Source organism: Parasteatoda tepidariorum, chromosome 7, assembly GCF_982258835.1.
Source record: "Parasteatoda tepidariorum strain Cologne lab strain chromosome 7, Ptep-v5.0, whole genome shotgun sequence".
NCBI classification, from domain to species: Eukaryota; Metazoa; Arthropoda; class Arachnida; order Araneae; family Theridiidae; genus Parasteatoda; species Parasteatoda tepidariorum.
In genome coordinates this window covers 33,323,129-33,337,812 of record NC_141761.1, presented here as the reverse complement: position 1 = coordinate 33,337,812, position 14,684 = coordinate 33,323,129, and the positions used below count along the sequence as shown (strand labels likewise).

The 14,684-nt window shown below is 30.0% G+C and overlaps 1 protein-coding gene across 2 annotated transcripts in view; it reads right to left on the bottom strand.

Annotated features, from left to right (window-relative positions):
* The window catches only part of Pi3K59F (phosphatidylinositol 3-kinase 59F), a 57,974-nt gene that overhangs the window by 12,453 nt on the left and 30,837 nt on the right, over window positions 1-14,684 (bottom strand). The window contains exons 12-16 of one of the 2 annotated variants that reach the window (XM_071183631.2): window positions 8,940-9,007; window positions 8,651-8,759; window positions 5,694-5,810; window positions 4,083-4,349; window positions 226-295 (exon numbers count right to left, since the gene is read on the bottom strand). In XM_071183631.2, the coding sequence (XP_071039732.1) occupies window positions 226-295; window positions 4,083-4,349; window positions 5,694-5,810; window positions 8,651-8,759; window positions 8,940-9,007 (631 nt within the window). The remainder of the gene's footprint in view (window positions 1-225; window positions 296-4,082; window positions 4,350-5,693; window positions 5,811-8,650; window positions 8,760-8,939; window positions 9,008-14,684) is intronic. The other variant, XM_087167638.1, reaches the window with a different exon arrangement.

Here is a 14,684-nt window from a genome sequence, read left to right as displayed (position 1 = left end):
AATTTATTTAAAAGTGCCTGAGTGAAAGACAGAAATTCACCTAGTGATAAAATAAAATCACCCATATATGTATTATTTTTTAACCTTTTTACATTAGACATTATGCAGGATGTACAATAAAAAGTAACTGTCACTAATTGATATATTAACTAAAAAAAATCAACATAAATTTTAAAAAATAAAGGATTTTTATTAAAATTTTATATTATAATAAAATAAACTTACCATGTTTACTACTACATGCAAGGACACTATATGGGGTCAACTTAAGGTCTAAATTTTCTTTCATTAACAGCTGAAAGAAAAAAGTTTAATATCAATCTAAGCATAAAAACATGATATTACAGCAAATTAATCATTGAGGTTTGAGAAAACTGTTTTTAAAAATTTTGTAATAAAAGTTGAAAAATATTTTTGTTTGGAAAAAAATCACAGAGTAAATAATTTTTCCGCATCTGAAGAAAAACAACAGATAACTTAACAAAAAAGTTTGGTAAGAAAAGTTTTGGATGTTTAAGGATACAAAAGAAATTTTAAAGAACACATTCTTTTTTTTATAATTTCTTTTTAGCTTTTCCCCTTTTTATAACTGGATATGTTTTGATACTTCACACCTTAAACAGACTACAGTGAGAAAAATTAATTTAGTAAATAGAAATAATTAAAAATTACTAGTGGGATGGCATAAAGTAAATTCCTAGAACAAAGTTTTTATTTGTACAGATTTGGTACGTTTGGATACACAATATCATGATTAGTTTAGATGAAATGAACAGTAATATTTGAAAAAGAAAGACACATAGAACAAAAGCGAATTTGTAAAATACAGTTTTATTATTTTTATTGACAAAGTTGGGATATTTAATTCTTTATAAGATCAAGGCATGAAGCACCAACTTGCTTCACACATGCCAGAGTGAAGTTATAGCCCATCAAGATTTATAGAAAAATTCAAAGTAGAAAAAAAATAATAATGTCCCTTTTAAAACTAAGTCAAATTGCGTAAAAATATAAAAATAGTGTTTCGAATTCCCTTTTCTTCAGATATTTTTAATACAATGTTATTATGATAAGAGAATTTGAGCAATCACTTTTTTATGCGTTTGATTTGCAACAATTTCATCTTAAATCCCGTTACTTTTTTTTTCTTTTTCGCTGCTATCAATTTTCCTGGAAGCTAGTTATACAAACTATCTAACATTTTGATGTTTTTAATATGATGTTATGACTCAACAATTTCGAATGCGAGTAATCAATTTTTTATGTGCTTGATCCATAACGATTCCATCCTATATTTTCAATCATTTTTCGACAGCTATCTATTGATTTTCCAAATTCCGATGTTTCAAATACAACGCCATTACTATGTTATGTTATATTACTATGATGTTTTAAATACAATGTTATTACAAGACTTGAAATTAAATGTAATATTTTTTAACGCACTCTGTTTGCAATTATTCCAACAAAAATACACATAATTTTTTCTGCTATTTCCACATAGTTTAAAATTATTTAAAGTCCGAGGTTATTATAACATGCAAATTATGCATTGGAATGATTTTTTTAACACGCTCGATTCGCAACAATTCCATCGTACATTCCACAAAACCTTACGATATGATGTTGTTATTATGACGATATGATGTATGATATCAATTTGATATGATGTTATAGGACACATAAATTTCGGATTCAAGATATCACCTTTAACTACTCAGTTTGCAACGATTCCATCATAAATCCCCATCATTTTTCGGTTATTATTTATCTTTCTTTTGGCCATTTTCACTGAGCTTTTCAAATTTAAATATCATAAATACCATATAATACCGACATGCAAATTACTTTTGGAAGCGCTTAAAAAGAAACAATTTCGTGACTTTGTTAAAAAAATTGGGGTTTTCCTGATCAATAGACACCTGGAGCTAAGACTAATTAAGATTAATGCAAACTTTTAAAGTATTTACATCATGTGTATTAATCTTAAAACTTGTGGAAAACTATCATTCATCAATTATAATTTACAGTTATAGAACAATTTACAGTTTGTAACCCATTGTTAAATACAATCAAATCCTGATATCCGCTCACACTCAAAGAAAGCAAGGAAGAAGTTCAAGTAAACAAAAGTCCCTTTTTTAAATTCCTACTATTAGCACACACTCTCCCTATATATTGTTCAAATTTTCAATTGTTAATAAAAAACTTTTTATTCATCCACTTAAGTTCAAATACATTTTTTTTGAACTGTGGATGAACAAAACTCTGAAATATTGTTGAATGTAAACCATAAAGCGAATTTGTAACAATAGTATTGAGAGAGATATCATTAAAATTGTAGCTTTAAAAAAAAAAAAAAAAAAAAAAAACAGGTAACGATTACAAGAGTTATTTTCATAAGAGTCAATTTTCGATAAATATATATTTATATATATTTTTTACCCCGAATTTACATTATCCCCTTTTTTAATTTTTTAAGAGAGTCCGATGGAAAACGTAAAATTGGGGTTCAACTGTATATATATATACAGTACAGAACCCGTTATCCGGAAATCAGAAAACCGGAAAACCAAAAAACTGGAATGAAATTCGATGAATTTTCCCACCATTTTTTAAAAAAAAATTTTTTCCTCATAAGATTTTACATTTTTTTTTTCTGTTTTGAAAGATGTTTACCATACCATCATTTTAGAAATAATCATTACTGTATTATTTCATCGTTTTTTCTTCTTTTTAAGATTATTTCCGAATATATATTTTTTTAGTTGGGTTTAACAATAAAAAAAAAAAACGGCTTTTTGTAGTGATTCAGAAAACCGGAAAAATCAGTTATCCGGAATAGCGATGGTCCCGATCGTTCCGGATAATCGGTTCCCTACTGTATATATACAGGGTGATTCATAAAAAATGGGCAAAATTTTAGGACGTGATAGCACACACTTAAGCAAAACTTTTTTATCAAAGAATGCATGGTCAAAAACAAAACGCAAAGGAGCTGGTGCATTTTGAAAGTTGTTTCATGCAAACGAGAAAGCTCCATTCCTTTTGCGAGCTATTATTTGCATGTTATGGGAAGAAGAGCCTTTAGCTTGGTCACCACGCTCGCCAGATATTTCAAGTCTCGGTTTCTTTCTGTGGGGGCAGATGAAGGCTCTTATGTATAAGACTCCCATTAAATCTGCAGAAGAACTTGTCTCCAAGCTTTTGGCCACAGCAGGGGAAATTCGCGATATGCCTGGTGTGTTTCAGAATGTTCTCCAATCTTTTCTTCGCCATTGTACAGCGTGCTTAGCTGCTGCCAGCCACTGTTTTGAATGCTTATTGTAATCACATGCCATTAAATTTGCTTTTATAACTCAACTTCATTGTTCTTTGTGTGTTTTTGCATCATATAAGAGCATAACGTTTGACTCAAACAGTTTTGGGTTTTGTTTTTGACCATGCATTCTTTGACAAAAATTGTTTGCTTGGGTGTGTGCTATCACTTCCTAAAATTTTGCCCATCTTTTATGAATCACCCTGTATGTAAAAGAGAAACAATTCTAAGTCTTTTTTATTCAGATAATTTGTTTTATGCACATAGTCCAAATATAAGGCACAAAGGTTTATTTATTTATAGAGCGTGTTGTTTGAAAAATACAAATTCTAAAAGGGGAAAAAAACTTTTTCCTTTTGACATGTTTGGCAATGATTATGCATGCTGCTTCAAAATTGTTAAAGCCAATAGAGATAAACAATACAAAACATATATAAATGCAAAAAAGGATAAAGAGAGGATAGTGTAAAATAAAAAAAGACAGAAGATATAAGAGTTAAACAATAGATCTTCAAAACAGGATTTTTTTAAACACAATAGAGATTTATAATAATCAATAAAAGAGGAATATGAAGGTAAAAGTTTCTACTCCAATGAACAAGATTAAAACTCTGGGGGTAATATAGTAATTCGTGATACCTAGATTCAAAATGATGATGTTTGACAGCATTTATAAATTTTAAATACAGAAAAATATTAAAATTATTCATCCCACTAAAAAGAAATTGAAAAATAATATATAATTTTTGGTTCAGATACATACTCTGTCCATAAGTGATATGGTTTGTAAAATTAACTGGTCCTGTCGCAGGTCATCCCCCAATTTAAAAATGGTGACATACTCCTTATCATCATTAGTTAGGAATGTGAGACGTGTAGGCATGAGGGCACTTTTAAAAAGTGTCGTTTTTTCTGGAACAATGCCTTTCACCTTGACTGAAGGATCAAGAGGCAAGGGGAGAGGCTCAAAATTTAAAAAGTCTATATTGTAAATATCCTTATCTAAAAGTAAAGCTTGCAATCTTTCAGTCTGAAAAAAATAATATCAGATTAGAATTTAAACAAAACTGGGAAAAAAATGAAAGAAATTTTTTGAGAAGAAAAAAAAATGTTTTAAAAAATCATAAATGAACATAACTAAATATCAAATTAATTTAACAGAATATCTACAATTAGAAAAATATGCACTTAAAACATGACATTATCATGGAATAGAAGAAACACAGCGTATGATGCCTTTAAATTAATTAGAGATAACATGAATTTATTTTTTAATTCAATATGTTTAAATTTTAGTATATTTAACAATATACTGAACTGAGATACAATATACTAAACTTCACAATATACTAACTGGATGGCATGAAGAAAATTTGTACAGCAACGCATCACAAGAATTATTCCTTAAATTCAATTTATAAAAGATTTGCAAACATTTAACCTTGTTTTATAATCTAAACAATGACTATGCAAGTGGAGAATGAGTAGTTATCGACCATGTCAATCGTCATCTATGATAAGTTACTTCATCGTAGAATCGCGTTAACATGTCTTATATATTAGTGAATTGGAATTGCAATTTTGTAGTAGTAGACACACTACACAGTATTCATATAAACAAATTTGTCAAGAATTTTTTCAAAAGATTTGTGGATGTCAGCAAATTAAACACATTTAAGTATTTATATAACATTAAAAGTCATAATTATAAGTGCCAAGATGAAATAAAAAGATCTAGTAAATTTTGAGAAAATACAGTTTTACGTAAACTAGACCACAATATATAAATCACAAAACATTTTATACATTGAGATTTTTTATAATAATTAATAGTGGCAATGTTAAAACACATATGTCAAAAAACCTAATGCTAACCATATTTATATATATGAAACCATTTTTTTTTGATTCAGAGAAATTTTTTTTAAATTTTACTCTCTATCTGAGGCTTATATTATTGTTAAGTAGTCTTTCTTAATTAAAATTATAAGCAAGCAATCAGGATAATTAAAATTCTATTTTGATGAGGATATTCATAAGATCTTTTCTAATTTTTTACAATAGACAGAAATCCAGAAAATATCTTTTAAAACAGAACACTAGGAATTTCAAAGGTTTATGTTAACTAGGTTTGGTTATAATAGGATAATAAATAAAGCATATTGTTATGTTAGAAAACTGAGCACTATTTTATTTATTACATTTTATGGAGCTATCAAAAGTATACTAAACAAATAGCAATTTAAAAAATATATTAGTGTATTAATAGTGTCCTGTTAAAGAAAATTGCAAAATCTTATAATTTAAAGAACAAAAAAGTTTAGCAAACCACATGGATAATTAAAATCAAAAGAATATTTGAACTGTTTATTACTTTTTTTCGACGTCCGCCACTTTCTCGGGCAACTGTTTTCAATAGACTAAGTAGTTTTTCAACAAAATCTCTCCCCCGAAAAAGAAGATCTCTTCGCTTTTTATACTCTATACTACCCTAAAATAGGAATATACAAAATGTACAGATAGAAACATAAAGATTAACAAAATACAGTCTATGCTTTTTAGTACAACCACCATTACTGTGACCCTTCTATTATAACAACCGATACATGAAATCTTTTTTGTTCTTTCATAGATACCATATTATTTTAACACCCATTAGAACATCCGAACCAAACAGTTAATCTAAATTAAGTTGCCAAAATTTTGTGTAATTTAATTTCGATTCCTAGAAAATTAGGCTATCAAAACATAAGTGTTACACATTTTTGCATTTTGAAAACTAACATTATTCTGTTAACAGTGAGTCAATGAGTAACAAAAGTTTGGAAGAACTTATTCTAACCACTATTTCTTTTAGCATTCCTATTCAATGAATGTGAAACATCTTGAATTCTGTATGAATGAAGAACAAGTGACATGACCACCTATTCTTACTTAGGGGCTCCTGGGTGCATTTGATAGTCAAAAAGATTGTAAGATTTCATTTAATTTATATTACTGAGAATTGGAAGTATATATTGCATTCTTTTAGTGGAATCACTTTGTACTTTCCTGCATTCATAACTCTGGTGAATTTATTTTTAAAGGCTTCAATAAATTTATTAATCAAATTTTTCTTGTTTCAAAATTGTATTTTTGAAGTTTTGTAAGAGGTGGTTTATTTTAGAGTTAGAACAAGTGGTATTTATCTTCTTCTTAATTTTATCTTTGCTTAGAATCCACTGTTTTCTGGATGTATCATTCTAAACAAAAATGTCTGCTCGTAAACAGATTTACACCATATGATTAGAACACAAATTAAAAATTTTGAAGGAAGTGGATAGAAGAATTACATCAAAATCATAAATCACCAAAAATATTGCAAATCCTGGAAAGCAATTACAATAATTAAAAATTATGATGTAATTCTGATTACAAGAGAACAAAGTGTACTTATTTCATGTCATTGGTCTTGTGAAATTTGTTTTTGAAAATTTAGAAAAAGCACTGAATGTTTTTTAAAAAATTATGTGTAATATTAAATGGCACCATTTGAAAAAAAATAAATGCGTTTTTTAGAAAGGTTTAAACTTTTAATGAATTATATAAATACTTGTTCATTCATGTAAAACGAAACTATGTTAATGTCAATTATTCCTTCAGCATTATAATTCCTTTTAATGTTTAACATGTTTTCTTCAAAATAAATCCAGTATTTACGAGTCATAGGTAAATATTTGCTCTAGTTTTGCATCTTCACGATATAGCGTTATCATGCAATAAAGTCCGTTTTTGATTGGACAACAGGGGCTGTTATATTGAGGGTCCACTATAGCAATAAGAATAAATAGTAAAAAAAGAAAAATGATTAAAATAATTTAGATATTTTTCCTCAATAAACCGATAAGTTTGCACAAATATTAGAAATTTGCTGTTTGGAAAGAAATTAGTTAAGGGTTCATGCTTGATTTCTGAAAAAAAGTTCCTTGATTATCCAAAGCACCAATTCTCAGAATTAATGAATGCAATAACGTACAACATCAGTTTAGGAAACATGAGAATAATACTGGTGTACAAAAAATATCATTAAAACTTTCAAAGTTTGAAAATTTAAAAGTCACATGCATGAATATCAATAAAAAATCATTATCATTACTACAATCTCTTTAGTTGGGTTATAGATTATTATGGTATACCACATATTAATTAACACCTAAATTAAACACTAAGATTTAAATAATTCTTAAAATTATAAAGAATTTCATATTAATGACTTCACCAATACAGCACAAGAAGTCACAGCAATATGCAAACACACAACAATTCAGAAGAAACATAACAAAATTCCTTAAGTGATAACAAACAGGTGTCTTGAACATCGCAATTGATATGTATAAGAAAGTGCTTGCAGAAACATTTCTGTGGCCTCCCTTTGGAAATATTTCAATTTTGATAATCGAAACTTCATATTTTGATAATCTTAAATGATTTTGATAATCATCTGCACTAATATTTGAGCCATGTCCCCCATAACCATTATCCTGCTACACAGCCATATTTTAAATATGCTTGCTGTTACCTAATAGTTAGCTTTCTGTAACCAAACAATAATATCAGTTAGATTTCAAAACCCTTTTGGAAGTAAGCATCTAAAAAAATCAAGTTATTGTTATATTTTTGTTCAAGTTACGATAAAAAAGTTTCTGTTATGATTTTTATTATGAAATTAATAAATAGTGTATAAAGACGTTTGATATTTTTTTAATCAATAGAGAGGTTACTTACAATGTTTAGTTACATTCATCAATACAACCACAGGAATATTTCCATGTTACATTCTTGAAACGCAACAGTTACATTTGGTGCTGTACATTACTATCATTATTTACCTACAACAAATTTCTTTTTACTAAACTTTTTATTTTCTCTAAGAACTACCTAATTTTTAGTTTAGTTTTATATCTTTTGAGTATTCTAGGTTCTAAAAGCCTTTCCCGAGTTGTATGAATCCTGTAAATGATATAAAACTAGAAGAATTTTTACACTTAAATGCAATAAATATTCCACAAAATAAAATAATGTATCAGTATCAGCCTTAGAAAGGATGTAGAATTTAATGGTACAAAAGCCAGAATTGGTTATATTACTATATTTAAAGCAGTAAAATTCAATGAGAGATTTAATCCCATTCTTTTATGAGGGACTCCATTAATAACAAAATTATTTAATAAGCATCATGATAAATTCAATAGTTCCATGACCTTAAAGAAAACAAATTAATTTCAGTAACACAGGATTTAAAGATGTTTTAAGTTGAAATGCAAAATAATCAATCAAACAATTTTTTCTTACATTTTGTAATGCTAAACTAAATCGTTTCATAACTATCTGATACATTTCTTTATACTTATAATCCTTTGCAAGAGTATCAGGTTGCTCTTCAACTTCAATAAACAGGTACCTGAAAATATTTAGATGCATTAGGCATTTTAATAGTGTATTTAATAATTATAATATATATCTATAAATTCAATGTATGTAAATTATGACAGTTTTCTATAAATTTAAAAAAGTAATCAAACAATAATATTTGACAAAATTAGATTTTATATTAGAAGAAGAATTAAATTTGGATATTTACCAGTAAAAATTGTTTGCTAAAGTTTCATTGGCACAAGCTCGTTCAATTAAGAAAGTTGCTAGATCACTCTGAAATATATATGTACAATTTAATCATAAACTGCTGTTTGTAGAAAATGCAACACCATGAAGGAATCATCAGAATCAAATGAAATTCGCAGCAAATGTCAATTATAGGATATTATGCAAATTAATAAAGTTTCAGAGCCATCGCGCGTGCGTGGCGCGCGCAGCGCCCTCTGAATTGATGCTGAAAGCGTATAAATAAAGTGCTGTAGCGGGACGTTGAAAATAGTCTATGATTATTTGTTAGTGGCAAACGTTTAGTGAGACCTGAGTATGCCTCCACGACGGAAGAATAAGAAATTCAAGCAACTTACGGAGTTTGAACGAGGGAGGATAATCGGCCTTCGAGAAGGAGGATTTTCCTATCGCGCAATAGCAGCTCGTATGCAGCGGAACAGTTCCACAGTGATGCGAGTTTGGAAGCAGTGGACCGACGAGCACCGAACAACTCGAAAAACAGGCACTGGACGACAGAAGGTGACGTCAGAGCGCGATGATCGACACCTGCTCCGCATGGCGGTGAATGATCGCACAGCTTCCTCCAGACAGCTGGCAGCACATTGGTCTACTGCTACAGGTGTACAATTGTCGGCTTCGTCAATTCGTCGTCGTCTGCTGCGCTGTGGATTGCGTGCAAGGGTGCCATTATACAGGATTCCCCTCACGGCGGATCATCGACGGCTGCGTCGGCAGTGGGCTCTTGAGCACAGAGACTGGCGAGCTGATTGGCACCAAGTTGTCTTTTCAGATGAATCACGCTTCAATTTGTGGACCCATGATGGCCGTGTTCGTGTTAGACGTTATGCCGGTCAACGCTGCCTTCCTGAGTGTATTATTGAACGACATAGTGGTCGAACACCCGGAGTTATGGTCTGGGGTGCGATTTCGTATCATGGACGATCCAATTTGATACGAATTGAGGGTAATCTCAATAGCAACAGATACGTCCGTGAAGTGCTACAGCCCGAAGTCGTTCCTTTCCTTCAAGGCATCCCTGGAGCTATCTTTCAGCAGGATAATGCACGCCCACATGTTGCGCGGACTGTTAGAGACTTCTGTTCAGCACAACGCATGCAACTTCTTCCTTGGCCTGCTTATTCGCCGGATATGTCGCCTATTGAGCACGTGTGGGATATGGTTGGTCGGCGTCTCACTCGTGATCCGCGTCCTGCAGTTTCCAAAGACGAACTTTGGTTGCGCATACAAGCGATATGGAATTCTCTTCCTCAAGCAGATATTCAACATCTGTTTGACTCCATGCCACGTCGTATGGCAGCACTTATTGCAGCGCGTGGTGGCTGCACCAAATACTGATTTCGGACGCTTAATTTGTTTCTTTTGTTTTGAAAATTTCATCATTTATTTGTATCAGTACAAGTCGTTTCTGCATTAAATTTCATTTGATTCTGATGATTCTTTCATGGTGTTGCATTTTCTACAAACAGCAGTTTAGATAATGGGTATTATTGATAAAATAAAATATGAATAACGATTTTTATATCAAACAAATAAGGACAGATAAAACCAAGAAAATTTAACATATTTTGTTAAATAAACTCTAACAATTATCTTAAGGAACAACAAATAAAAAAATGTAATAGAAAATATAATATTTTTTTTTCTACTGCTGTATATGCCATTTTTTAAAATTCAAATTGATTCAGTAAACATTTATAGTTGAAACAAATAGTTTAGAATTCTTATTTCAAAATGCAGATACCAGTTGTGAAAAGATGAACACTGAAAAAGTTAAACAAAAGTTTTGTCTTACACTTGCCCAACTTTGTACAGGTTTAAAAAAAATGGAATAAAGATGAAGATAAGAATCTATCACAGCACACTAAGCAAAGTTGTGCATTACGCAAACAAAAAGAAGATATTTATTACCCTGAATAACTTTCATTCTAATGATTGGATTTTCACGTACTAAGTGTCGATCTTAATGGTTCCTGGGGTTGACCTCACATATTCTAATTATTAATTTAGAAAATTGGACACAAACACATACTTTCGCTGAACACACACACACACATATATATATATATTTACTTATGTGGATTCAACATATTTGGATAACCTTCAAAATATAGGGGATAGTTGCAATCTGGGGAATATGGTTCCCATAGTTTGGTCGGGAGAGTTTGGACCCCTTAATGTTAATTTCACTTTTAGTGTTTTTAGTAATATTATTAAAACTAATTAAGCAATTAAAAAAAATTGCAGTCACTCATAAAACATGCTTACACAATGACAATTTCATGCAAAAATTTTTTTTATTGTTATTTATTATTTTTGATTATTTAATTTAATTGAGGGTGAAAAAATTTTGAATTATGAGGTATATATTTTTTAAAACCATATTAATCTACATATCAACTGTTTTTTCTAGTAGAAGCCAAGAAAAATTAAAAATAATTATTTAAAAAAAAATAATTTGAAGACAACGAAGAAAGATTTAAATGGGCGATTAATACTTACGAGGAACTTGACTTACACACACATAGCGCAAAATTTCATCCATATTTTTTTCGCTTATAGCTGACTGCTAATCAACTGATAGCCAATGAATTTTTTATCATCAATTATACTGCTTTACATTGGGGTCTTGATTATTGTTTTGATCATGATTTTATGTTCACAAAAGTAAACATATGCATTTTAATATTTTAACAGGATTCATATGGTCCTTATAAAAGTAAGAGAATTGTAGCATCAATATTGTAACTATGAAGTAATCTGCAACTTTAAAATTTTGAGACCAAATAATTTGAAGTAATGAATCTGAATATTTTATCTTTAAAGTTTTTGTGCCACCATTTCAGTATTTTAATCTACGAACTCTGTTTAAAAGGAGAGTATCGTATCAGATATATATAAGAAAACAATGAAATCATAGAGATATTTGGTGAAAAATGTAGCTTATTGTAATTACAGAATATTGTATTGTATTGTGCAACATTTTATGGTGAATTTGCAAAAATAAGTTTCAGAATGTATTGAAACATCAGGATGCTATTTGCAAATAATCTTTATCCAAAGAAAACCATGTAACTTACATATTTGGCATAATGAAGCAATTTCTTAAACAATGAATCAAACAATATGAAACATATTATTTCATATTGTTTGTATACTTCTACACAACAATGTTTTTAAAATGCCACTTAACATTCAGCAATTGCTTCAGTTATAGAAAAAAAGACTAGAATTATTATAAAATCTAAATTTTTTTTCAGGCACTCCTTTGTTTTTTTTTAAAAAACTTTCTTGCCTAGAAGACTCAACGAAAGCTGTAAAAATTATCATCCCAACAATTTTGCATGTAGTTGAAATAAGCTATGTAAATTTGATTTTAGTATGAAATCCTCATATAAATGAAGTAAAAGCATATATATATATACAGTGGAACCCGCTTAAAAAGTTCCCTTTTAAGAAGTTTTCCCGCGTAAGAAGTTATTTTTAAAAAAAACCAATTACCATAATGTTAAATTTACTTTTATAAGAAGTTTTTTTCCCGTTTAAGAAGTTTCCACTCCTAATTTCAATTTTTTTAAATTTTATTTAAAATGTCTTATTTAGTTTTAACTTGCCCTTACAAACACATGTGTGGGTACTGACCACTGACCTTCATCACTCCTTTGTTACAAAAAAAGGTGACTTATCAGGAACAGGTGTGAGCAAAGGAATGTGAACCTTTAGATGAACTATGAAACTGATAAGAATGTAGGGAATAGCTTTGTCATTGTGTCCACCTTAAATGAATAGCCTGGTGACTCACGAACTTCACTGCTGTCCACACCCATTCAATAACTGAAGAGAAAGATACATCTAAACATTTAGCAGCATTTCGTTGAAAATTTTCTTAGTGTAGGCGCTTATGTTATCTTAAAAATCATCGTAAAAAGTTTGATTTTTGTGGAAAATGTCCTGTAAAGGCATTAAGCGTAAAGCTCTATCTATTGATGACAAAGTAAAAATTTCAAAAGCTGTTGACAGCTATCCTCAATTAACACGAGTTCAAATAGCAAAAAATTTAGATCTTCCTGTTACTACGTTAAATGGCATTATTGCTAAGAAAGACATCATCTTAAACTCTTCTTGTTCCGGTGCATCCCAGAAAGTAAAAAAAGTGAAGAAAGGAAAATACGAAAATATTGAAGAGAAACTGATGATACGGTTTAAACAAGCAAGATCCGCCAACATACCTGTCAACGGAACTCTTCTTACAGGAAAAGCATTAGAGATTGCGGAGAAATTGAATGTTGATTTTACGCCTTCCAATGGATGGATTGATCGGATGAAAAAAAGAGCTGGTCTAGTTTATAAAACAATTAAAGGAGATTGTAACAGCGTTGATTTACAAGAAGCTGAAGAATGGAAAGCTAAATTACCTGAAATTATTTCAGGGTATCAACCAAAGAACATTTTTAACATGGATGAATGTGGACTGTTTTTCAATCTTTTACCAGATAAAACTTTTGCCTTTAAAGGTGAACCCTGTCATGGCGGAAAAAACAGTAAAGAACGTTTGACAATTTTAGTTGGGGCCAGTATGAATGGTATAGAAAAATTACCGATTTTAGTTATCGGTAAATCGAAAAAACCAAGATGCTTTCGAAATGTTAAGTCACTGCCTTGTGATTATGACAGTAATCAAAAATCCTGGATGACAATTAAAATTTTTGAAACGTATTTGAAAAAATTAGACAGTAAGATGCGAAAAGAAAAACGAAACATCATAATCTTCGTAGACAACTGCGCTGCTCATTCCAAGGAGAATAAGTACACTAACATCAAGTTGCAGTTCTTACCACCAAATTCTACTTCTGTTCTACAACCAATGGATCAGGGAGTTATTAAGGTATTTAAGCAGCGTTATAAAATGCGACTTGTGAAACGGATGCTGGAAGGACTTGAAAATACTGGAGAGCTAAAAAAAGTCAATATGTTAGAAGCGATTGAGTTAATTGTATCAGCATGGGAATTAATAACACCATCTGCCATTGCTAACTGTTTTCGGAAAGCTGGATTCTCTGACGGAGATACAACTGAAGAATATCTCTTAGAAGCTGAATATGAAATATCAGATGAAGACTAAGAAACAAACGTAAATTTTGTTAATGATTGGAAGTCATTCAAAAATAAACTTAATTTCACAGCATCGTTTGAAGAATATGTATCCGTTGACGACGAAATTTTACCTTGTGATATGCTGACATTAGAGGATATTTGTGATGTTACAAATGATACAGAAGAATTCAGTGAAACTGAAGAAGATATTGCTAAACCACCTAGCTTTTCTGATGCCAGGAAAGGGCTGGATACTTTTAGGAAATTTATTTACACTGTTGAAAATGTACCCCCGGAAATGCTTAAATTTTTACAGCAGTTGGACAATTTTCACTTAAAGGTAGGTGAGAAAAGACAAAAACAAACCACTTTACACGATTTTTTCTCACAGAAATCTAGTCAATTATTGTAACAACGTATATTACATTGTATGAAACAAAAAATAAAGTAGGTTACTTTGTTTTTATTTATTAGCAATTTTTTTTCTAAATGAATATTAAAATTCAATATTTATTTCATTAGGCTGAGAATGTAATATAAGTTACACAATTTCAAATTTTTTAGTTTTTTATTAATGTGTTTTTAAGTTTCACCGTTTAATAAGTCGTTT